The following is a 26,734-nucleotide window of genomic DNA, read 5'->3' as shown; positions in this document are numbered from 1 at the left end:
TGTGATTATATCAGCACACTTCACATTTGATGTGGATTAAGTGTCGATCTACCAGAAGCCCCTGAGTCCTTGGGATGCTTTTGTTCACCTGATTTTGTTTTCATTTGTCATGATGTTGAAATATAGCCAGCTCCTTTATTGTGGATTCTTTTACTCTTACATATAGAATTCTATCCTGAAAGAGCCATGAAGTAATTATAACATCATCTTCAAAAGGTACTGCCATTATCTTGGCTTCATTTTGAACTAACATTATATTATTTGAAAGTGAAACAAGAAAATTGGTTTATATTTTATTCCATTTCTGGGATCCTACTTTGCTTCAAAGGAATATGAAACATATGCTCATATTGGTCCCATTGTTTGGGATCCACTGAAGTTGTTTCTAGAGAGGCTTTAGTGTAGAAACCCCAAAACAAGTTTCTTTAATGGTGCCTGGCGGGGGGCACCTTTGTGGCTCAGTCGGTTGCCGTCCGACTTCAACTCAGGTCGTGATCTCATGGTCCGTGGGTTCGAGCCCTGTGTTGGGCTCTGTGCTGACAGCTCAGAGCCTGGAGCCTGCTTCAGATTCTGTGTCTCCCTCTCTCTCTGTCCCTCCCTCATTCATGCTTTGTGTTTTTCTGTCTCAAAAATAAATAAGCATTAAAAAAAATGGTGCTTGGGGTCACTGAAAACTTCCAACCATTAGACTTGACATGAAAGACACTGAAATCATTGCAAGGTGAAGGTCATTCAGCAATTGTAGTAATGTTGCAAGTGAGTAGAATTTGATGGTTTGTCCACAATGCTGGTTTTACAAAATAAAACAGAATATTTAAAATTTAATAGGCTTAGTATATTTTAAATAAAGTTTTAAAATCCCTTTTATTCCGTGTGAATCAATATAAATTTAGTTCCATGGAATATGTATATATATGTGTATATATGTAAATGTGTAGCTGTATATATGAATTATACATGTTTATATATATACCTATTCATTTACCTAGATCTTTGAGGTATAAAACATGAAAGGAGACCTAATGTGTATTATAGATATAGGTCCAAAAGTTTCTTTCAATTTTATAGAAACAAAAAATAGTGATACAAATTCATTTTATTAAAAGATATTTTTATAGCTAACATTTTTTTAACCTAAGCTTCAACACTTTATTTGCTAGTCATTTGTTAAAACAGAAACCATTTTACAGGATATCAAGGTAAAGCATATTATTTATTTTATGAAACCAAAATACATGTTGAGTTTTCTGTCTTTTGCTCTATAAAATCATTATTATGTATAGATTATAATTCACAATTCAATTGTCATTTAATAGCATTCAATTTCTATTTTATACTATTGTGACTTCAACACACAACAGTTTTCTAAAATGCGCTCAAAGTGGAGTGTATTTGTATAATAGATGAAATATTATAGCTGTTATGGTGATTGGAATTGAATATATATAGCATATGTAAAAAGGAGGGATGACAATTTACAGTTATTTGATGTTGGTAGAAGCATTTTGATTAATATTAGTACTTTTCTTATGATATATTTGTCCTTGTGATATTCCGATTTTGTGTTAATGATCATATAAACATTTTGGTATGCAAGAGCAACTTGGGGGTGTAATCTGGAAATGGGTGGAGGGATAGACATAGATATAGCAGATGTATATAAATATATAAAAACCATATCAAATTTTACCTAAAACTTCATGCAATATAGGACTATACTTCTATATTTGTAATTAAGATTAAAGCTACTCAGGAGCAGAACCTATCTGAGCTGTTCTTTGGTGACATTTGTTGCCCTTTACAACCTTTGACTTGTTGATTGCTTTTGCTAATAAGAACATTTTCATTGGTGTTTCTCTCCAAGGGAATTCCATTTCTCCATGGTTTACTAGTTGCCCAAAGCGCTTCTTCAGGAAAACGTTATTTGACTATTCTTTCTCCATTTTGGAGATGCATCATAGTCATGTTTAGCTCTGCCTACCTTCCACAGAATCACTATTCAAGAAATATATGTGAAAAGAAAACATACAAGCATGTGAAAAATCTAATAGAACTAGAGTTACCTGAAACAATAGATAATGATCGGACAGACATACAGTCACTGTTCTACTTAGTGGGTAAAAAATGATATCAGTTCTTATTAAGTCAGGAACAATAAATAATACTTATCATCTGCACTGCTATTTAATATTATTTTGGAAAATATACCCCATGTGTTGAGACAGAAATAAGTGGTATGATTATTGCAAAGGAATAGACAGTTATTTTTTCAGAAAATATGTGTATATTTTAAAAAAGGAGAGAATGCTGAAACCTATTATAATGAATAATATTACCATAAAGTGATTAATTAAAAATAAATGCAGAAAATTTTTCCATGACTCAGAAATTACAAATCTAAAGGCGATCTTATAATGACAATAAGGTATACAAAACTTCATATAAACTTAAAAAGACATGCTCAGGATCAATTTAAAGAAGGGAGAAAACGAACTTATAATAATTACTTCAGTGTTAATTTAAAAAGTGAATGAATGGTTAAACAGAAAAATGGATAGGAGCACCTGGGTGGCTCAGTTGGTTAAGCTTCCGACCCGACTTCGGCTCAGGTCATGGTGTCAAGGTTCATGAGTTGGAGCCCCACATCGGGTTGTGCTAACAGCTCAGAGCCGGGAGCCTGCTTTGGATTCTGTCTCCCTCTCTCTCCTCTCTCTCTGCCCCTCCACCACTAGTTCTCTCTCTCTCTCTCTCTCTCTCTCTCTCAAAAATAAATAAAACATTAAAAAAATAGGAGGATAGTTAACAATAGAAAATATTGCTGAGAGGAAGAATAAATGGTCAGATATTAGAAATATTATGAAATACTAAAATGGTATTCTATTACTACAAATATATACCAGTGGAACAAAATAAAAAGTATGGAGACCAACTCAAGAGAGTAGACTTTAATATGGATTTCAATCCATACAGATGGATTTCAATCATTAAACATTTATTCAGCAAACATTTTTGAGCATCTATTTTGTGCCAGCTATTGTTTAAAATGTTGAAAATGCAGAGGTAAATAACACAAAGTTCCTGCTAAAGGAATGCATTATTTAGTAAGTTCTTAAATGTCTATGGAAAAAAATAGGATATATCCCTATCTCACACTATATGCCAGAATAGATTATTAATAGAATATAATGTTAAAAATAAAAATATGGGAGATGAAAAGAAAAAATATAAGTAAGTAACAATTTTTGAGTTCAGAGACCTAGTTATAAAAGCAAAGAGAGGGAGATACAATTATTGAAAAAATTGACTTTAAAACATAAATAATGGTAGTGTTTTTGTACTAAAAGTAACATTTAAAAGATAACCTGGAAAAACAAAGAAAGTAGATGGCTGTAATATATGTGACAGTGAAATGATGCCTTTAATAAGAAAAGAGCACTTACAAAGTAGTTATGAAGACAACCCAACTTCCAAAGAAAAGCTGGCAGAGAATTTTGGAAATACCCGAATGAAGAACTATGATGAAAAATATTCAACTTCAGTATTCATCCTAAAAATACAAATTAAAATTAGAATAAGATCCCAATTTTAATCTAATGCCAGATGGTGTCTCCCAGATATGCCTGGCCAAATCTCCTCATTATACTGGAAATATTTTGCCTGACAATGGTTGCAAGACTTTAGATAAGATATGGAAAGGAAATTAAGCAACTTGAGAAGTCTCTTGCAGTAAAGTCAGAAATGAAAAGGCATTAGATGAAAATCCAGTTAATTTATAAATTCACACATTACTGCAAGATTTTAGAAATCATCTAATCCAATACCTCCATGTAAGATGAAGGATGCAAGGCCTATTCTGGGCAGGAAATAAAGGCCCTGATGTATGTATGTTTCAAAAAGTCCCTGGTAATACTGCTTCCTTGTCTCTTTATTATTTGGAGACTGTAATGTGCCATTAGCCCTTATAACAGTGACAGTGTTTCACTGTTCCTAGGAGGAAATGGAGAATTACTTTAAAAGATGAAAGACAGCATTCTTTGTTTTATGAAGATTAGAATTAGCTACCGTTTCCACCACCCTCCTACACAGTAGAACTCTTCCTTCTTGTTTTTTCTTTAGCATTCCCCTACTTGTTATCCTGACCTGTACTTCCAGTGTAATTTTTAGAATGCTGATCTAATGTTTCCTAAGTTCTTTAGTGGCAATAGCTGATGAATAATTTAATTTAAAAAATTAAGAAATAATATGTTTAAATAAATAAGATAAAATTTTGGCATTCTAATAAAGTGTTAGCTATTTGGGGATTAAATCTAGACCATTTATAGTATTTTCAAATTAGTTTTCCATTGTTATTGTGTCAAGTATAGTCAGTAAAGGTTTTGTTATTCATGTATTTGTAGGGCTGGTAACCATAAATATTTTATTAATGGAGACATTTTTAGCACCACCTAATGGCAGCCAAGAAAAAAGAAAAACCTTTTCCAATTTAGAACTTATTTGCATAATTCAAATTAAGCTATATAGCAAGAGTTCCTTATATATGAAACTGAAATTTTACATTCCCTGATGTACCAAACAGGCTGCTAGAAATCCATCTCCAAGCAATTGGTTTGAGTAGGAATGAAGCATAAGGGATATTTGATAATGAAACCAAGAGATTCCTGCTTTCTTTATGAGAACAAGGATGAGAAAATATAGAATACACTAATTTCTGAAGAGTTTTAATTTATGAATTTATGCTTCAAGACGTCTTTCTCCATACCCCAGTTAGTTTCCTGACAAAATATACCTTGACTATTGCATTAATATCTTGACTATTGCATATTTAATTTGTGTAGGTTTTCAGCAGTTGTTTGTAAAACTTTGATCAATTTAATACACTAGTCTAACAAAGCATCTTTTATCTTTGATAGATTTTTTAAACTTAAGAGTCATATCTTGGCTTATTGCAATTTTTTATTGAATGTGAGTCAGACAATGTGGTTTGTATCAGAGATAAGTCACTCTAGCTTAAGCTGTACCTATTCATCTCCTGTTGTTCCCAGTAAGATTTGCAAAACATGTTGACTGTCACACCCTTAGCTTTAATAGCAATGGATCTGGAATGTTATGCATCTGAGGAGAGTTCAGTGACATCGTCAGATTTGAATGTCCTCATCTTCATCTTAACACTTGCCTTCTTCTTTCAGCTTGAATTGATCAAATACTCATTATTTTTTAATAATATTGTCTCCTATAAAATCCAAGATACTCTGTTAAAAATATATAATGAATAGAATTGTCTACAAGTTGACAGGATTCAAGAGAAACTATCTATCTATCTATCTATCTATCTATCTATCTATCTATCTAGTTGTTGCTTTCTTACTCCCACCAAATCACTTGTGCCATTAATAGGAACTTGTGCTTCTAATTTAGATATAGAAGAGAGAAAAAGACTTTCGCTCCCATGGTAACAAGAAAAGCCTAAGCTAAATAAATCAATCATTTTCTGTGGGGCTATCAAACAGCAGGTAATACAGAAAACCCTGGATGAACTGAATTTTGGAGGAAATGAATGCTTCACAGTTGATCAGAGAACTGTGGAAGCTTCTACATCTGAGGGTGGGCACTTGGCCCCAGAAAAGTAAGCCTGAGTTATATGGGGAGAATTTTCAGGATCAAGGAGAAATCAGCTGTGCCTTGGCCAACAGTGTGTCCTGGCAAGATGAAAGGAGATCAAGAACAGGTCCAAATGCCACAACAAAGAACCCAGCCCCCAATTCCCACTATTGTCTAACTCATATTTTGCCCAGAAAGTCCCTGTTGAAGAGGGCCTAGAAATGGACTCTTAGGAATTCTTGCAGTGATTGGATGCTGGAATTATGAAGGAATGTAATCTAAAAATGAGCCCAAAATATCTATAATTTCAACCCAGTCTTTTGCCAGCTTAAATACAGGTAAGATCAAAACAGTGATGGGGCGCCTGGGTGGCTCAGTCGGTTAAGTGGCCGACTTCAGCTCGGGTCGTGATCTCGCGGTCCATGAGTTCGAGCCCCGCATCGGGCTCTGTGCTGATAGCTCGGAGCCTGGAGCCTGCTTCTGTTTCTGTGTCTCCCTCTCTGCCCCTCCCCCATGCGCGCTCTATCTCTCTCTGCCTTTCAGGGATGAATAAATGTTAAAAAAAAAATTAAAAAAAAAAAAGTGGCATCACCAGTCATTGCTAGAGAGGCTCATCTCAGGCGAATTCAGTCTAATTAGAGCCCAATTTCAGTTCAACACAGTCAGCAGAGGTGTATCCTCAGGTGACCAAATTATTGAAATTGGAATGCAAAAAAATTATAGCTAATATTATAAATATTTAAAAGAATTTAAAGTAAAGCTGCATATAATAGATCAAGAATATTTTTGAAGAGAAATGTTAGTTCTAAAAAGGAACAAAATAAAAGCTACATTTAAGAAGTAAAATTATACAACAATCGTTATTGGATGAGCTTCACAGCAGATAGCGTAGAACAGAATATTAGTAAATTGAAACACAGATAATTATGAAATAAAAAATATGAAAAAAAGATTGAAAAAATAAACAGAGGATCAGTAACCTGTGGGACAATATCAAGAGTTCTAACATACATAGAGGGGAGGGTTTTAGGAAGAAAAGAAAGAAAAATGAGCAGAAAAAATGTTGGTGGAAATAATTATTGGTAAATCTTCAAATTTTATAAAACAGCAACCTACAGATCAGAGAAGCTTAGGGAGTTCCAAGCAGGATAAATACAATGAGAGCCACATCTTAGGTATATTACAGTTAAATTACTGAAAACAAAAGATTTTTTAAAAAAGTAAACAAAGGAAACAAGACAACACATAGATATAATGAAAAGAATAATCATGGCTAACACATTTCAGAGGTAATAGAATATCTTTGAAAACAACAACAAAAAAAGCCAACTTGAATTCTTTATTCAGTGAAAATATTATTGAAATATGAAGTTGGGAGACATTTTAAGATAAACAGTAACTGAGTTAATACTTCATGAATAGTTCTGAACTGCAGCAAATGCTAAAATATCAGATACAAACTCAAATATGATGAAAGAATAAAGGGTGAGTAAAACTAAAATAAGTAAGTAGAAAATTTTTTCTTAATTTTTTAAATGATATTTGAGTGGCAAAAGCAAAAATATAAATATATGCTGCATTTCACACATACATAAAAGTAAATTCATGACAAAAGTAGCAGCAAAGATTGGAAGATGGTATATAGAAGTACAGAGATCTTGTATATGAGGTGATATAATATTAATTTGTGGTAGAATATTCTAAGTTAAGAGTGCATATGGTGGTCCCTTAGAGTAACCATTTAAAAAAGTTTAGCTAAAGAAATGAGGAAAGAGGGGCGCCTGGGTGGCGCAGTCGGTTAAGCGTCCGACTTCAGCCAGGTCACGATCTCGCGGCCCGTGAGTTCGAGCCCCGCGTCAGGCTCTGGGCTGATGGCTCGGAGCCTGGAGCCTGTTTCCTATTCTGTGTCTCCCTCTCTCTCTGCCCCTCCCCCGTTCATGCTCTGTCTCTCTCTGTCCCAAAAATAAATAAAAAACGTTGAAAAAAAAAATAAATTAAAAAAAAAGAAATGAGGAAAGAAATAAAATGGCATGTTAAAATAACTCCACTAATCCAAAACAAGGTAGAGGAGTCACAATAAAAGAATAAAGAAGAAATGCAAAAAAATAAAAATAAATAAAATAATAAGAAGAAAGACAAATAGTAAGATGGTAAACTTAAATTTAAGCTTATTGATAACTACATTGAATATAAATGTTCCAAACACACCAATCATAAGGCAAAGGTTATCAGAGTGACTAAAAGGCCAAGATTCAAATACATAGTGTTTAAAAGACGTGCAGTTTAAGTATAAAATAACAAATGGGTTCAAAGTAAAAGGATGGAAAAATGAACCTAAAAGACTTTTTATAAGAAAATGGTAGTGGCAATATTTATATCAAAGTATCTTCAAGACTAGTAGTTTTACCAGAAATAAAAATATTTCACAATAATAGTCAATCCTTCAAGAAGAAAATATCTTAAGTGTATTTGTATGTAATAACAGAGTTTCAGAATATATGAAGCAAAATATGTGAAACAAAACAGAGGAAAAAATAGACAAATTCAGCACCCCCATTTGAAGATTTGTAAATGATTTCTTAATCAGTGGAAGAAGAGTTTTTAAATTTGTAAAAATATAGAAAAAATAACGTTACCAACAAACTTAAATGGCATTTATTGAACACTAGGTCCAAAACTGCAAAATACTCATCCTTTTCAAATAAACATGGAAAGTATAAACTGGGCCATAAAGAAGTTTCAATAAATTTCAAAGGATTGAACTCATAGAGTATATTCTCTGACCACATGGAATTAGATTAGAAATCAATTTGAATGATATCTAGGACATTTCTAAATATTTAAAATTAACTCATTTCTAAATAACCCATGAGTCAAAAAAAAATCACAAGGGAAATTTTAAAAATTGAAAATTTTAAAGTTAACAAAAGTACAGCATATCAGCTTTTGGAATGCAGCTAAGATAGTGTTCAGAGGGAAATGTATAGGTTAAGTGATTATCTCACAAGAAAAAGATTTAAGCGTTCCCGGGTTTCTTTTTAACACTAACAAGAGAATAAATTAAACCCAAATCATAAGAAATGTGAAGATAGTTAAGATAATAGCAGATATCAGTGAAGTAGAAACAGATAACAAAGCCCAAAGTTGGCTTGTAACATTATTAGGAGGTGAAGGCCAGAATGGTAAGGGATTCTGGATTATTTTTAAAATTCAATCAATATGGTTCACCACATTAATAGAGGAATTAGAACAAATAGCAAATCATCTCAACAGATGTAAAAAGCATCTGACAAAATTTAACACCTACTTGTAATGAAAACTTTTAGCAAACTTAGGAATTTTTCTCAATTAGATAAATGACTGCTATAAAGACCCTACAGCTAATATGTATAATAGTGAAATTTTACATGCTTTGCTTTTAAGATAGGAATTAAGTCAGCATTCAAATTTTACTGGTGGTCTCAGCCACTGCAATGAAGCAATAAAATATAATAAAAGGCATAAATATTGGAAAGGAAAAGAAAAATCTCTTTATTTATAATTGCCATGATTATATATGTATGTTTAATCTCTAAACAAGAACTAGAATAAGACAAATCCAGAAAGGTTGCAGTATAGAAATTCAATATAAATAAAATGAATCAAATATACTAGTAATAAACTATTAAAACTGTGAAATGGCATTTAAAGGAAAATTCAAAACAATATACTTAAAAAATTAAACTAAATGGAAAATTCTACACTCAAAACTATAAAACATAACTTAGGAAAATTAAAGGAAACCTAAGTGAGTAAATATTTGCCATAATTGTGATTGAAAAATAAAATATTGTTATAAAAACAAAATTTTGTTATAAAAGCCATTCCCTTTCAAGTCAATCTGTAGATTTAATTTAATTCCATTCAAAATTACAGTAAACTTTTTTGAAGAAATTCTCAAGTTCATTCTACAAGTTAAAAAGGAAACCCAAATGTCTAAAATATTCTAAAACAATATTGAATAAAGCATAATAAATGTGGTAGAGTTAATGCTATCTGATTCCAAGATTTACAATAAAACCACAATGATCAAGACTTGGTAGTATTTGTGTAAGTACTCGCAAATAGATTAGAAGTAAACTCAAACTTTCAGTGTCCATGAAATTTGATGGAGTTAAGGCAATTCGATGGGGAAAGTACAGTCTTTTCAACAAATGATATTGTATAGTATAGAGTGGTGTGGAAACAAATGAAGCTTGACTCCTACCTTACATCATACGTGCAGATTAAATTAGATGGAATCATAGAGCTAAAAGTAAAAACTAAAATTACAAAAACTTATAGATGAAAAATGAGAAAATATCTTGATGATGGATACAAACAGCATTATCAATTAAAAAAGGGCAAATTCAACTTTTTCAGAAGATTCTAAGAAAATAAAAAGGCAAGCCATAGAATGGGTCATAGTCTAAGTACATGCTTAACTTAGTAAGAAAATGCTACTCTGGTTTTCAAAATGCTGTTTTCATCCTAAACTTATAACAGCAATACAAGAGAGTTCCAATTGCATCGTGCTTACTGGAATTTTGATTTTTTTTAATTTTAAAATTTAATTTTAGCCATTCTCTAGTGAGTGCAGAATTTAGTATTTTTAATTTTAGCCATTCATTCTGGTGAGAGTTGATGTTGCATTTCCCTAGTGATTGATGAATTGAGCATCTTTCTTGTAATCCTTTGTTGTTTGCATATCAGGGTTTTGTTTTTTGTTTTTTGTTTTGTGGGTTTTTTTTTTTTTGTCAAGTGTCTGTATAAGTGTTTGTCCATGTTTCAAGGGATTGTTTGACTTTTTATTAATGAGTTGTAGATTTTCCTTTGCATATTCTACATATCCATGTGGGTTCTGAGATGTTGAAATTCTGATAGAATGTTTTTTTTCCATACCTACAAATGTTTTCTGGAAGCTCTGTCATTCATGCTGGGAAGTAGTATTACAGTTTCCTTATCTCCTTCTGCTTGGATTTTGGAGAGAAGAATTTTCATTGGGTTAAAATGTTTTTGTTGTCACTCTTACAGTAGCTTTATATGGATATTACTTGATAATTTCCAATCATCTTTAAGTGTCTTGCAATATCCTTATTCTGCAATAACGAGGGTATGCCAGTGGGATGGAGGTTTGTGGTCATTTGGTAGGTTTCTTGCTTCAGGAGAGACATATCCTGTTGTTTCAGTGAAAGATGGTTTCTTTGATTGTTGGTGCTTTCTGTGGGTGGTTTGTGTATTTTCTGATTTTATGAAACCTCTTTTGTGTCTGTTGAATTCTTAATTTCCTTTTGGTTCCTTCTTTGATTTTAAGAAATATGGCCCCTTCAGGTGACCCTGCTTTTCCCCAGAAACAGTACATTTGACAAACTGCCCTTTCTTTTCCTGGGCCCTATCTTGTGCCTCATTCTTTGGATTTCCTGGTAGCCAGTGTTGATCCAACAGGCTCAAATCCTATTCTCTTTTTTTTTTTCACTCAGGGAGGGACTGACTTTCAGGGGATGATTTTCTATGTTTCTGTTCATTGTCTATCTTACTATTGATTCCAGTGTGAACTCTGGTGCTGGCTCCACGGGTTTAAAATGTTCGTTTCCCCAACTCACATGTTCATGTTTTTAGTATTCTCCATTTTCTAGTGACTCTGTAGGTTGGGGTATGGGTGGCTTTATATTTGCTCCCTTTCTTGATTAGAATTGTTTTTCGAGGAACTATGGAAAGATTTTTATTAGGCTGTCAGCATTGTCCAATGGGAAGTGAAATCATCAAGACTAAAATTTTGTATGTCAAAAAAAATATCATGAATATGCGGGAAGAAAATATTGAAGACTACTTTTTGTTATTTTGTGGGTAGTGAAATATTTTCTAATTAAAGAATGAATTCCAGAAGAAATGAATACTTTAAAATTTTTAATCTTTTCATTTTAGCCCACGGGATTGTTAAAAAAAAAAGACAACCTAGAGGTAAAAGGTATAGAACAAACTGGGAGGAAATATTTGAAATATTTATATAAAGTATCAACATCAAATATTCCACAAAATTTATTGAGGTCTTAGAAACAAAGCAGGTACTCTTCTGGGCTTCCATTTTAGGGGATGAAAATATGAAGTAAATAAATGATAAAAGTGGAGGGAAGGCTGGCGTTGATGAGTGGCATTAGGGCAACAGGTAAAGCGGAGGAGGGTTAGAATTGTTAGTAGACCAGTCATGATGACTTCTTAGTGAAGTTGGACTGGAAAAAAAAGACCCATAGAAGATGAGATGGAAAACCATGCAGAGATGCCTGGGAAAGATATTCCCAGGCAGAGAGGAAGAACAATTATTGAGGTAGCAAGAGTGGAAAAAGGGAGAGGAAGCATAATAGGAAATGAAAGATGTAGTGGAAACTGGATTATTTAGGATGTTATAGACTACTCTGATGACTTTGGCTTTTACTTAGTGTAAGACAGGAAGTCTTTGGCCAGTACCAAAAGGAGGAGGGACATGACCAGCATTGCCTTTTGATGGTATCACTCCAGCTATTATTTTGGAATAGACCATAGTGTGTGTGTGTGTGTGTGTGTGTGTGTGTGTGTGTGTGTGTGTGTGTGTGTTGGTTGGTTGGAAGAGGTAGTCATGGAGCAAGGATGGAAAAAGGAAGATCATTTAGGGGAAACAACCACAATAATCCAGGAGACAGAGAATGATGATTCATAACACAGAATGATTCAAAATGTGTACAGAACTCAAGTAAATTAAGTAGAAACAAATAAAATGAAGTCTTTGAAGTTGGGCAAAGGATATTGGTGTGTATAGCTCCTAAAAAAATGTATGGCTATTTTTTTATGGCTGACATATATATATTTATGAAAATATATATGAAAATCTGAAAAATCTCATCATCACTAATAACATAAAAAATGAAATTTAGCATATATACAGTAAAGTGCAAAAAACAACACTGAGTTCCCATTCTTTGCATCTCAGATTTTGAACTGTTTATTGTCGGCCAGAGTCTGGGGAAATGGTCATTCACACTATGGAAAAGTATCTGAATTAATTATTAGTTGTGAGAGGTGATAGATGGAGCAATATTTATAAAATTTTTAATTTTTAAATATTTACTCTTATCAACTGGACATTATCTTAGAGTTTAAAAATGCAAGAAAAAAAGGGGCACCTGGGTGGCTCAGGCATTTAAGAGTTCAGCTCTTGCTTTTGGCTCAGGTCATGATCTCACAGCTTCATGGGTTCAATCGCTTTGTGGGTTCATCGGGCTCTGCGCTGGAAGGCTTCACACTGCTTGGGATTCTCTCTCTCCCTCTCTCTCTGTTCTTCTTCCCCTTGCACTGTCTCTGTCTCTCTCAAAATAAATTAAAAAAAAATGCAAAAAAAAATGTTTGTCACAGTAATACCTTTGCTATAAAAAATGAGAAACTAACTAAATGCTATCTATGATAAAATTATAAAATAAACCATGGTAAATGTATTTAGTCATTGGAGAAATGACTATATATTGTTGTCAGCTGATGTGGAAAGATATCTGCTATATGTTAATAAGTGAAAAAAACTTACCAGAAGCATTGCTCACAATAGCTAAGATATGGAAACAACCCAAGCGTCCATCAATGGATGAATGGATAAAGAAAATGCTATACACACACATACACACACATACATACATGTATATATGTAATGGAATATTATTCAGCCACGTAAAAAGAAATCCTACTATTTGTGACAACATGGATGAAGCTGAAGGATATTATGCTGAGTGAAATAAGCCACACAGAGAAAGACACATACTATAAGGTCTCACTTGTATGTGAATAAGAAGCAAAACAACAAACAAACAAAGAAATCCCTCAAACGCATAAAAACAGAGTAGGATGGTGGTTACCAGAAGCTAGGGAAATATTGGTCAAAGGGTGCAAAGTTGGGTTTATTTAGGATGAATAAGAGATCTAACATGTAGGTATGATGACTCTACTTAATAATACTGTATTGAACACTGGAAAGACGCTAAGAGAGTAATTTGAAATGTACTCATCACGCACACAAAAATGATAACTATGTGAATGTATGATATGTTAATTAGCTTGACTATAGTAATCATTTTACTGTGTATATGTATATCATATTATGTACACCTCCAATATATACAATATATATTAAAAATTATTTTTGAAACATGTAGAATAGAATGTGTGATATACTCCAATTTCAGTAAGGAGAAAACAAATAAACAATGACCTTTGTGTGTGTGCTAAATGCAAGAGTTTGTGTGTAAAAAATTCTGAGAAAAAATTTGCCAAATTGTTGGCAGTGGTTTCTCTGATGATGGCAGGTAGGACTACAGAGAACTTTCACTTTTAGCTTCTATAATTCTATAGTGTTTGAATTTTACGTAACTATTATTTATTAATTTTTGGCAAACTTCTGTATTGAAGTTTAACATATATAAAGTGCAAAAATCATAAGTGTACAAGTTGATGGATTTCAAAAACTGACTAGCCCTGCATATCCAGCACCCAGATTATTAAATAAACCATCTTCAGGGCCCCCAGAAGCTCTGCATTATGCAGAGCTGTTCTACGTCACAACCAGGACTACCGTTATCCTGATGTCCGACACCACTGATTTAATTTGCTTGGTTTTAAACTTGATATAGTTGAGATTACGCAGTGTGCATTCTACTCTACCTAGTATTTTTTCCAGAATGTCGTGTTTGTGAGATTTATGCATGCAGTTGAATGTAGTTTGGTTTGTTCACTTTCAGTGCTGTACTGTATCCCATCTCTTTATCCTTTCTGTAGTTGATGGGCATTTGTACACATTCCAGTTTGATGGTATAATGAAAAGTAATTCATTATACCACCACTATACAAGTATAAATGTACTTGTATATCTTCCTGAACCTATGAATTTTGGGGGATATATACCTTGGAGTGGAATAGCTAGATCACGTGGTGTGCATATATTTAGAAGACATACGGATAATGTATAAATAGTGCCAGTTTTTCAAAGTGGTTGTATCAATTTATACTCCCACTAGTAGTTTGTGAGCGTTCCAGTTACTCTACCTTTTGGCTACACTTTGTATTTTCTTTTTTTTAATTTAATTTTTTAATGTTTATTTATTTTTTTTTGTGTGTGTGTGTGTGAGAGAGAGAGAGAGAGAGAGAGAGAGAGAGAGGAGAGAGAGAAAGCAAGGGCCAGCAGGGGAGGGGCAGAGAGAGATGAAGACAGAGAATCCAAAGCAGGCTCTGTGTTATCAGTGCAAAGCCTGATGTGGGGCTCAAACTCATGAACTGTGAGATCATGACCTGAATCAAAGTCAAGCTTAACCGACTGAGCCACCAAGGTGCCCCTGTATTTTCTATTTCATTTCAGCCATATTGGTGGATGTTTAGCGGTACTGCATTTTGTTTTGCATTTCTCTGATGACTAGTGATCCTGAGCATCTTTTCTTTGTTGATTGGTCCCTTGGCTATAATCTTTCTTGAAAATCTATTTGCCCCCAATTTTCTAATGGGTTGGTTGTCTTTTTCTTGTGCATTTGTAGGATGTATTCTAGATATGTATCTGTTATCACAAGTATGTAGTGCAAATATCTTCTCCTACTACGTTAGTTGCCTTTTCACTTTCCCATTCATGCCTTTTGTTAGACAAGAGTTTTTATTTCTAACATAGGATAATTTATCACCTTTCCCTTTCTATTATAGTTTTGCCTTATTATTTAAGAACTCTTTGCCTATTCCATGGCCCTGTAACTGTATTGCTTTTATGATTAAATATTTAAAGTTATAAAACATATTTGCATAAAAGTTAAGTATTTCTATCTAGATCTTGGATTTTTAGATTTTTTAAAATGTTATACCATTTTATTTTATAAAACGTGTATTTTATACATCTGTGTATCCAAAGAGCTGCACAAAGTATGCCTTCCTTAAATGTTTCTGGAGTGAACGAATAAATATTGAGATAGAAGAATGCTGTATTATTTATCCAGATACTTGAAACAAAAAATATTGAACTTTAGAATATGTCCTCTCTTTTTTTAAAATCAAAATCTAAATTTTAGGCAAGGGTGAAATGTATGTTTCTTACCCTTCTATTCATTTGAGTCAGCATGCTCCTTAACACAAAGCTTTAAAGTAAAAATTCCTTTGGTACCACTTGGCTCTGGCCCAATGTCTTCTTATTCTTGGGACAGGATGAAAGCCCATGCATGAGGCATAGGGGAAGAAGGGTCAAGTTCAATCACATATCTATATTTAAAACTTCTGCTCTTGGGGCACCTGGGTCGCTTAGTTGGTTAAGCATCCGACTTCGGTTCAGGTCATGATCTCACTGCTCATGAGTTCGAGCCCCGTGTTGAGCTCTTTCTGACAGCTCAGAGCCTGGAGGCTGCTTTGAATTCTGTGTCTCCCTCTCTATCTCCCTCTCCTGCTCTTGCTCTGTCTGTCTCTCTCTCTTGAGAATGAATAAACATTAAAAAAATTACAACAAAACAAAACAAAAAACTTCTGCTCTCTCAGGGTGCCACATGTCTGTTTCCATTCCTTTGCCCAACAAAAGGCACATGGCTGAGCCTAAAATCAATGGATGGGGTCATACAAATATATAATCTTCTTACAGGAAAAGGAAAGGTGATGATTTTGAACAATTAGGCATTTTACTATTCTGTCTCATGGCAAACTCAATAACATTTTCTTTGAAATATTGTATAAATTATTATATTGTTATATTTACATGCAAATACATTTATATGTGAATTTAGTTTATTTAAAATTGATTACAGGATTTAAGACTTTGGGCTCAGAGGATAGGATTTATCTATGTCTATGGCAATATTATCAAGAACATGAAGTTTCAGTGGATGAGTGCATTGATCATTTCTTCCTAGAATACATGCAAAAAATTCATTCTTTCTAATGTAAGGGAAAAAATGACAACACTGAATTATTTGAAAACCTAGGGGAAAGTTGATCATACAACCTCAAATCAAATTACCCTTTATTACACTAAATGCTCTCTTCTCATAGGAAATTTTCTTTCATTGGTGTAAAGTATTATATTTTAGTTGGGCTAAAAGTGCATTTCTTTGTTACACAAGTGTAAAATCTATAAATCAAATGCTGTATCTGAAAAACACATGCACTTTTATATCCCATGAACAGCATGTAATATTAGTTGACTTATTCCCAAGTATAACTTGGCTAAATATTCCTGTAATTCTTACCCTGATTCCATTCCATTTAATACATTTCCTATCAGTTAGGAACAAGTAATTGTATTTCCAGATCAATTAATTTCTTCCCTCATTCAAATCCTTACTGTTGCTCTCCTGTCTATTGCCACATAGATGCCACCAGTACAGTAATAGAGAATTTTGTCATCTTCATGTCCTGAATTGTAGCTATTTGTATGAAATCACCTTCATCTGTTTAATTTTTTATTTATTTTTTAAGTTCATCTATTTATTTTGAGAGAAAGAGACAGAGAGAGAGAGAGAAGGGCAGAGAGAGAGAGAGAGGGAGAGAGAGAGAGATAGGCAAAGAGAGAGGGAGAGAGGGAGAGAGGGAGAGAGGGAGGGAGGGAGAGAGGGAGAGAGAGAATCCCAAGCAGGCTCCGTGATGTCAGTGCAGAGCCCCACACAGGTCTCAATCTCATGAACCATAAGGTCATGACCTGACCAGAGATGGAGTCTGACGCTTAACCTACCGAGCCACCCAAATGCTGCCAGGTGTTTAATTTTAAAGTAATAGTTTTAATTATAGTATTTGATATCACATATAAAATTTGAAAAACAATAACAAGAAGGTAAGATGTCTGTTGGAGAGAACTACTCTAGACCCGAAGGAGAGAAGCTTAAGAGGAGAAGAGTTGGTAGAGATAGAACTGTTCTCTAGTCACACTGTCGACCACACTTTGACCAAGTCTGTGCTTTTGCTGGCAGGTGTCTCCTCCTTTAACTTGATTGGTGTACCCAAGTAATTTATTTCTTTGCCTCCCATTTCCTTCTTTATCAGATTTTTGTGATGAGTGTTGTATATACATTACTTATTCATCCATTCTCTCAATTCTTATCACCCAGTAGTTTGGGCTCTGGACCATTACGTTCTACTGAAAATGATTATGTCTAATGATTAGTAAGTATCAGCTTTGTAATCTTTTCTTGAGGTGTAATTATTCTGGGCTTACAGGAAGTGTCACATGGTTAACGAACTTTGCCTTCTTAACGTTCTCTTATCTAGGCTTCTGTTTTACAGTATCATCATTGTTCTGACTTTATTATTGTTTCTTTTCTTTTTGTTTCATTTCTTTTATTTGTTTTTTTTCTTTTCTAAATGTGGGGCATTTCCCCTAAAGGTGGTTCTTCTTTCTCTATATTCTGCCTCCAGGAGATATGGATTCTTGACAGGTGTTTGCCAATTTATTTTTCTAGACTCATCTTCTTTTCTAAGATTTAGTTTCTTGTTTCTAAATGATGGATAGGTTTTAACATAACTAATATAAATGCATTGTACCCCAAACTGAACTTATGTCCTCAACCCCATATTTTCTTCTTTACCTGACCTTTCTATTTCTGTTAATAATGATGCTTTTTCCCTCCAGTGATTGATGAAAAGGATTCACCATGTAGTCCCACATCATCACCTCATATCAACATGTCTTAATGAGTTTCTTCTAAAATATACAGAGTTTTCCTTTCAACCCATTTAGTTACTTGTCAGTTCTTAATTAAAAATTTTATCATCTTATTCCCCCAAAGCATAGTGATATCCTAACTGGTTCCTCTGTGGCTAAATTATCTGTATCTTTCACATATCCCCCCATTAGTTTGGTTGCCTTAATCCTGACTTTGAGCACCCTATTCCCTTTCTGCACCCAAGGTTTAATACCTTCCTTTAGTCTATAGGGTAAATTCCAATCTGGAATTTAGCTAAGTAAATTTAGTACGAGAGATGAACTAGTAGCAAGGATTCAAATGAATTTGAACACCGAAGAGTGATTTGTTGGGACCAAGAATCTTACTTTGTGGAGTCAGAGAGACACTGGGAGAGACCAGGTATAAGTCTAACAAGGACATAATAATGTCCTAGAAGCTAGGAGGAAGAGAATCAGAATATGAGGCAATGTAATATCAAAATGCGTAGGACAAATATGTTTCAAAGGGCCAAAGCACAAAAAAACCTGGAAGCTGAAGATGCAGAAACTAAGAAGGCTGGGAAAAATTTGAGTTGCCTCTTGGGAAAGTCTGAAGCCCATATTCCAGGATTGCCTTTGCTGTTAAAGTGTTTAAAAAAACTTCACTCTAAAGATACTTATCACACAACCTGCCTTTTCATCTTTGTCTTCTACCCAAGCTTCTCAAGCTAGATAGTCTATGGCAGATAGGCTAAGATGTGGTCTTGCCCGTCTTTCCAGATTCATCTGAACTCCCTCACATCCAACATTCTTTAATACTTTCCACACCTCTAGCCCTTTGAGGTTTCCCCTAAAGTCCTTTCTACTTTCTGAAAACAATTTCAAGCATCATATTTTCTGTAAAACCTACCTCAATCCTTTTGAATCAAATTATGTCTTATAAATATGTCTGTATCACTTATCACACCTCATTACTGGATTTTGTTTTGTCTGTTTTCTTAGTTAGAAGTTAAGTTAATGTCAGGCACTGGCTTGTTAGTTTTTTTTCTTTTTTACTCTGTAGCAGAGTACTCAGTTAATGTGAATGTCCCATTGATGCATAGTTAAAAAATGATAATACAATACTCACGAAATGACTTCTGCTTCCCTGTCTCCACAACTATGCTAAAACTTCCCCCTTACCTCTGATGCACTCCCTCTCATTTCTCCTCCTCCAGACTCTCAAAATATTTAATAAGTGCACCTAGCCATCATGGGATGAATGGGGTGGAAAGATGAGTCTGACAGGGCTCCTGCAGCAGGTGCAGTCTGTTGATCCCCAATTAAAACCCCATCTATGTAAGAAATTTGGTTACCAGCCCAGCCTGAAGGGGGCTTTCTCTCCTTCAAACTTCCATAGTTATGGTTGACTGTATTACTACTCAAATCAGTTTCACTAATTATTTAATATTGTGATCTCAAGCTGGTATTTGATTCTTACATAAGTTCTTGACCTCTTATTTTATTCTCCTTGTACGATTTGCCTGTTAAGACACATACATTTTTTGTTTTAATTTCCAACTAAACTGGAAACTCTTTGAGAACAAAGACTGCACCTCTTAAACTTCTTTGCCACTTTCAAAACATGAAGTGTGTGATACACAGGAAGAGTGCTGTAAGTGAGTGGGATTCCAGATTGAATGGAGTTGGGACCATGTAGGGTAGTGGGAAGACAGTTTATGAGACCATCACAAGCTTCCCCTGCTTCCAGAGCTGGGGAAATTCCTGTGAGACAAGAGCACTCTGTGTCAAGGGCAGTGCTCATAGGTTATCTGAAGGGTGAAGGAGACCCTGAACTTTTAAAGGCTGTAGACCATTTGGTTACAGGATCCTGTTTCAGAAAATTAGCTCTCTGGGCTGCTTCATAGCAGGTCTTTCCAGTTCTTAGCTTCTATTACTAGATTGATTCTTTAAATATAAGCATTTTAAATGAGGTGCCCTGTGGTCCTTTCATTCATGTCAAAAACCCATTTATTTTTATGGCTCTGATAATATTTTCACGTTGATACTCTGAGTATCCAGTTTTGGGTTGACAACATGTCTTTATATGTTGATGAGTTTTGCATAAATTTAAAGTACATTATATATTGATTAGTGGGAGTGCAGGCTTGAGTCTCCAAGAACAGGTTGGCATTCATAATAGGTTGTATTTAAAACCAAATGGCTAGGACCAGTCCATTCCTGTGTATAATTCCCTGACTGTACTCACTGCATCATAAATAATAATGAAAGTAAATGTACGTTTATCAGAAAGAATCAACAAAACCCCAGCACTGATTTGCTGATTGCACTTGTCTCCAGGCATTAAGGCCAGTTTTCGAACAAGGGTGCCTGAAGGTTTGATTGTCTTTGCTGCATCACCTGGCAATCAGGAAGAGTATTTTGCACTTCAGTTGAAGAATGGACGTCCTTATTTTCTTTTCGATCCTCAGGTAAATGAGTAGTCATAAGACTTGATATTTCTGAGAGCGTCCTAGGTGCCAGGTACTGAGGTAAGCGCTTGTATTTTCACACTGAATCCTCACCAAAAGCTTGGAGGTAAGTACTATTATTAGCCCCACTTTACCAATGGAGAAAATGAAACCTACCATGGTGGTGATGACTCTCCCACAGCTGAAATAGCAGAGCTGACTTTCAAACCACATAGTCTGACTGAGAGTCTACATGCTTAACAACCATATGCTGTCTTATCATAAAGGGAAAAGTTTTATGTAAATTTGAAAAGGCTGGTTATTTTCCTTGTAAGCAAAATTATATCACCCTTTATTCTTCCACTTTCTCTCTTCCTCCTCTCTCCCTCTTTCTCTCTGTCTCCCCCGACTCTTTCTTCCTTCCTTCTTTCCTTCCTTCCTCTCTCCATGCCTCCTTTGTTTGCCAACAACTATTTAAGGGCCTATCAGGTAGTATAATGCTGGGTGTTGCAGACTGCAATAGTTTTAAAGTTAAATGTGCCCATGCCCTTATGAAACAGTCTGAGGAGGATACACTGAAAAAACTAATTTAAAGTATTCATGTATATTAAGAAAGAGAAGTAAAAAATGCTAAGCATTATGGGAGCATAAAATAAAAGGGCTTTCTTTGCTGAGTTGTCAATCTTCTCTGAAAATGTGGTATTTAACTGAGATGCAAAACAATGAGGAAAAGTCGGTCAGAAGAAGAGCATATGTCTGTTCAGGAAGATGTGTGTTTGAGGTGGGACAGGACATAGGAGATACTAATGAAAGATCGAGGAAGGCACTGGGAATATAATTTCCAGGCAGAACAAATAGCAAATCTTAAGTGCCCGAGGTACATAAGAACATGACATTGTATACATTGAGATGAATCCAAGATGGCTGAGGGATGAAACAAAGAGAAAAGTGTGAGGTTGAAAAGCTGGGTGGAAACCAAGTCATGTAGGGCCTTGTAAGCAAATGTGAAGATATAAACTTTTCCTAAGGGCAATGGGAAAGCATTGGGAAGGGAAGACAAGGGAAGCAAGGGAAGACAACTGTCTTCCCTTTAGTTAAACAAATATTGGTAGGAATTTGACATTAGGCACTGTATTGGGCCTGTGAGTAATTGAGAAATGAGTAAAACTTTGTAAAAGATGTTTTACTTTCCGTTTCCTCAGGTTTTCAACTTAAAACTGCTGATCTAAGTCATAAATTATGCTTGCCAAATAAATGTTTCACATTACACTGTAAAGCTGGCATGACTTTTCCTCCCTGATCTAAGGCATGGGCCAAGAGCTCCGGGGGAGGATCACCTCTTAATACATCCCGAACACCCACACACCTTGGAGAGGAAAGGCAGGGCCTGCTGGACTAGATGTATTTGAGCATCATGCCAGGCTCCTTGCAGGGGCCTCAAGAGGCAGGGTGGGCCCTTGGTGTTTCAGGATGTTGGAAGAGCCATGAGTTGGCAGCTGGAAAAACCAAGGAAGAAAGTTTTCTGCCTGGTGTTTCAATGGGGATCTGATAACTACAGGGCCAGTACTTGATAGGTCCTCAGGCGCAAGGACTTCTATGTGTCCTGTAGAATTGCAGTTTCCTAAGGGGTGTCCATAGGTGGGCAGTGAGTGAGCAAAGAAGAAATAGCATCACACATAAGCAGATCCAGCAGCCAGAGAGAACGGGAGAAGAAGCAGCTGTCTCAGAAGGCCAGGCAGATGGCAATTGGGAACGAAAATACAACAACCAGCATGCTGAAGTTGATTCAATTACAGAACTGAAAATATTATTTATCATTTGAGAACTTTAAGTAGATTAATTAGAAAGAAGATACTTCTGAGCCTCAGATTAGCAGGTCAAAATATGTAACAAGATTTAAAAAGATGGAGACTACTAAGAAGAAATTCAAAAGGAGAACAAAAAACACCTGGACGATAAAAAGGATACAAAGGATGAGAGAAAATAATGGAATATAAAGTAGGAGAGGATATCCTTTTAATAAATAATGGATTATAAATTTATTGAAAGGACTGATGAAGTTTTAATCAAGATTAAGCAAACTATTGCCTCTATAGGATCTCTATGTGCCAGGCATTACTGTAAGTGTTCACACAATGTGTACACACACACACACACACACACACGCACATGCACACACACATTTAAATACCACAACTCTGATGTGGATACTCGTAATCCCACTTTACAAGTAAAAATACAATCTGAGCCACAGTTAAATTAATTTCCCTGGCATCATCCAACTAATCAGTGATGAAGCCAGGACTGAAACCCTGGCAATCCACCTCCAAAGACCATGATTTTTAACTCCAGTATTATACTGCTTTTTAACATGAAAGAATAATGCTTGTTAAATACCCGGAGACTCAGATAAAATACCATCCATGTGCCATATTGGAAGGAAATATATCAAGCCTTTTGGCTTCTAACCAAAAGGAAAGAAAAAAAGTCTGAACTATAAAGAGGAAAAGCAGTGGTGAATATTAAACCTGACAATACTAAGTTCACCTTAAATATTTAATGACAGTGTGACTAGAGATGTGTTTTACACTGCCAAAGAATCTTTGAAATAGAGGAGACACGTGGCAAAGGCAAAGCGGACAAACAAATACACCTCTAATAGTTGTTTGGTGCTAAAATTACTGAAAGTTGAAGGAGAGGGAAAGATGAGTGATTTAAAAGTTTCTAAAGGTATCAACCTAGTGGAGAAGGCAGTAGGGGAATAGATCGCGTTGGTGTCTTATTTTCATAAAATGGATAGGCAAGAATGTTTTATTTTAAATGCTGTGAAAAAGACATTAATTATTGATAAAATGAAGATGTTCCCAGAACATCCAAATTAACAAGGTGAAAAGAGGGACTAAATGCTAGATGGTAAAAATCAACAAAAATCATGAAAAGAGAGGAAAACAGTACGGTAAAATAGAAGAATGTCAATGAGAAAGAAAAATCTGGCTCTGTGTTTCTTTCCTCAACCTATTAATATCCGGGAATATTTGAGAAGATGCCAGATAGAGAAAAACCTTAATTGTGTAACCGCTTAGTCATAGAGCTTTGAAAGTATACAAAGTGGGTTCACATTAATTATCTGACTTCATTCTTGAAGTGGCCACTTGAGGTAGGTATTGTTTTCATCCCAGCTTTAGAGGAAGTGGTTTAACTAGGGTCACACAATAATTTAGTGATGACACTGGCCCTGGATTTACTTTATTTCATTCAATGCCATTTGGTTACACAACTTTTGTACTCCCGGCACTGTGTTATGCAGTTATGCACTGGAGCACAGTGGTGAGAAATGAATGCGATGCCATTCCCTACTTCCCGTTGCTCATCTGGGCCTCTTCTCCCCCAGTTGGAGAACAGAGTCTCTGCCCAAGTCGGAGAGGGCAGGGAAGGAACAGTACTCGGAGAGATGTCCTATGGTGGCTTCATGCTGCCTTGCACTTACAGTTGGCCATGTCCTTCATGAATGTCCATCGCAGTGTCTGTGTGATTCTAGATGACCATGCACATCCCAGAGCTACATTTGCAACCAGATACTGGCCTAGGTTGTTCATCGCCGGTATCCAGTACCATACGCATACATGCGGGCACACACACTTGTACACACACGCACTCCAAACATGTGGGGCAAAGTCTTTGCAGAATTAATCCAAAAATGATTTCACCAGACCTGAAGCACGACTGCCACCTCTTTGGACAGTGTTGTTTCCCTTTGGGGAGAATGTGGTACCTTAACATGCTGCGGAACAGGAGGGTAAACGAGTTAACTCCACTCAGCCACAGGATTGTCATTATGATCCTGAGAATGGCTGCCAGAAAACTCTGTCTCATCGTTGTCATTGCCTTTTCAGTGATCAGATAGTCCAGTGTAAGAGACAATAGCAGAGTTCAGGGAAGCATTCACAGGACATTGCCAATAATTTCTGTCCCTTTCCCTTCTCCCTCAGATAATTACTTAGAGCACTCATTGCTGTCATTACCTTTCCAGCTGCTCTGTCCCTACTCTCTATACTCAAATCCTAACCTGTATAAAAAGTTGGTAGGTGCCAGCCAAGTATTAATCAAATTGGTATGGCCAAAAGTTGGAGGAACAGGGGGATGGAAGGGTTTAATGATGCCTGGCAAGTGATTTTTTTATCTGAAATAATAGTATCTTTCCATAAGGCAAAAGTTGCCTGCATTTTCAGGAAAGTGACAATGAATTTATTAAAAAGAAAATAAGGTATTAGTTGAGCAGGATTACCTTAGGATGTACTCGAGAAAGTGTAATCAGATATATTACACTAAGTGGTCTTGGGACTGATGCCATCTATGTATGAAACAGTGAGCTCCAGCTAGCAGAGGCTGTATCCTTCCCCACTACTGGGGACTTTATACTCTAATGCAGGTTAAGTAGACATATCTGCTAACTTTTTAATGAAGGCTGTACATATTTTCAGACCAAGAATTGTTGAACCAGAGGAATGGAGAAAATCTTGAATGTTCTTCCATTGTTTGTTCTGTTTTTAGGACAGAATATGGAATACAGCTGTCTGTAGAAAGTTAGAGGTATCCCAGATTTAAAGAAGTTAGGAGTTTTATATGCTTCCCATTGATGTTCAAATTATTTATATTTTGCCAGTTCTCTGTCCTTTGTCTTTATATGAGATAAGATTATCTAATGAACACCTTATTGTACTCATCAGACAAGTAGTTACTTGCTTAACGTATCTTTGGTATCAGACTGTATAGACCGGTGAGGGCAAAGTCTTTCTGCTTTGTCCTGAAACATATCCCTGCGGCTAAGTCCTTAGAAGGCTCAATAAATAAATATCTGTTGACAGTTTGACTGACTGACTGAATAACTGTGGGAAAGTATACTTATAATTGAAGAAAATTACCCATTTTCTAGGATACAATTTCCAGCTCTTTAATGATCATTTAACAATTTAGTTCTTATTTGTCTTAATTTCTCAGTTTGTTAGAAACTTTGACTTTAAGTGATGATTATTTTTAAGTTACTTTCCTGAATCCATTCAAAAGAGTTAAATTTGAATTGTGAAAAGAGCCTTTTATAGTAACTTAAAGTCACTGCTGTCTAGCACATCGTTTCAAAACAACTTGAAGTTATTGTGTGTGTTTTTAGAAATATGTTAATAAACTTAAGTCATGAATTCCTTATATAACAGTGTAATCCTACAGAGAGGCTATGGGTGTAAAAACTTATTTGCTTTTCTTTCAATGATCAAATGCATTCTGTGAATAAGTATTTGGGGTAGGAGGAAAGATTCTTCATAATATTTAAAATTGGATATGGGTTCGCATATTTTGAACCGAACACCTGGAATTATTGTGAAGATTCACAGTAAAGTTCCTCCGATTCTTAATTGCTGTATTTTTTGGCTAAGTCTCTACCAGCTATTATCTCCCATTCTTTATTTTATTAATTTCTATTTGTATATACCTGATTAAATGATATTTTATTGGCCAATAATGACTTGTGGGAATCATTTAAATGTTTTATGTTCAGTGATGTTAAGAAGAAATTCACATAACATTCTGATTTCATTAGAAGAAAGCTGCAAACAAGTGTGAATGGCATTTATTTAACATGTCTGATGTTTTCCAAATGGAAAGAATAAACTGCATGCTATGATACTAGGATCGATCGTAGAATTACTCTCTTAACATTGGTCGGGGAGTATAATTTTCAAATGATCACAAAAGAATAATATGCTAAGTTCTTCCAAGTATAAAGCAAATTTGGCATCCCGAAGCTCTATGTTATGTACTCGAATTTGTCTCCAGTGAATGTAATTTCTGTTGTAGAGAACTGTTAATGCTTCAAATTGTTGCCAAACATAACATGAAGAACCACTTACTCAGACACCTGATCTTTAGAATGCAGCATCGTTTGTAACAATTTTAACGCTAACTAAGTACACTTTGATGAGACAGCATTTAATAAAATGCTCATTAATTTCATCATTAGCAAGGGTATGCTAAGAAGTAAGCC

General features: G+C 35.1%; 1 protein-coding gene across 1 annotated transcript in view; it reads left to right on the top strand.

Annotated features, from left to right (window-relative positions):
• Nucleotides 1–26,734, top strand: part of USH2A (usherin) — a 743,753-nt gene that overhangs the window by 278,062 nt on the left and 438,957 nt on the right. The window contains exon 23 of the mRNA XM_042925179.1: nt 20,588–20,718. Within this exon, the coding sequence (XP_042781113.1) occupies nt 20,588–20,718 (131 nt within the window). The remainder of the gene's footprint in view (nt 1–20,587; nt 20,719–26,734) is intronic.

Source organism: Panthera leo, chromosome F3 (genome assembly GCF_018350215.1).
Source record: "Panthera leo isolate Ple1 chromosome F3, P.leo_Ple1_pat1.1, whole genome shotgun sequence".
Classification (NCBI taxonomy): Eukaryota; Metazoa; Chordata; class Mammalia; order Carnivora; family Felidae; genus Panthera; species Panthera leo.
The sequence above is the reverse complement of the archived record's forward strand: the minus strand, read 5'-3'. Positions and strand labels throughout refer to the sequence as shown.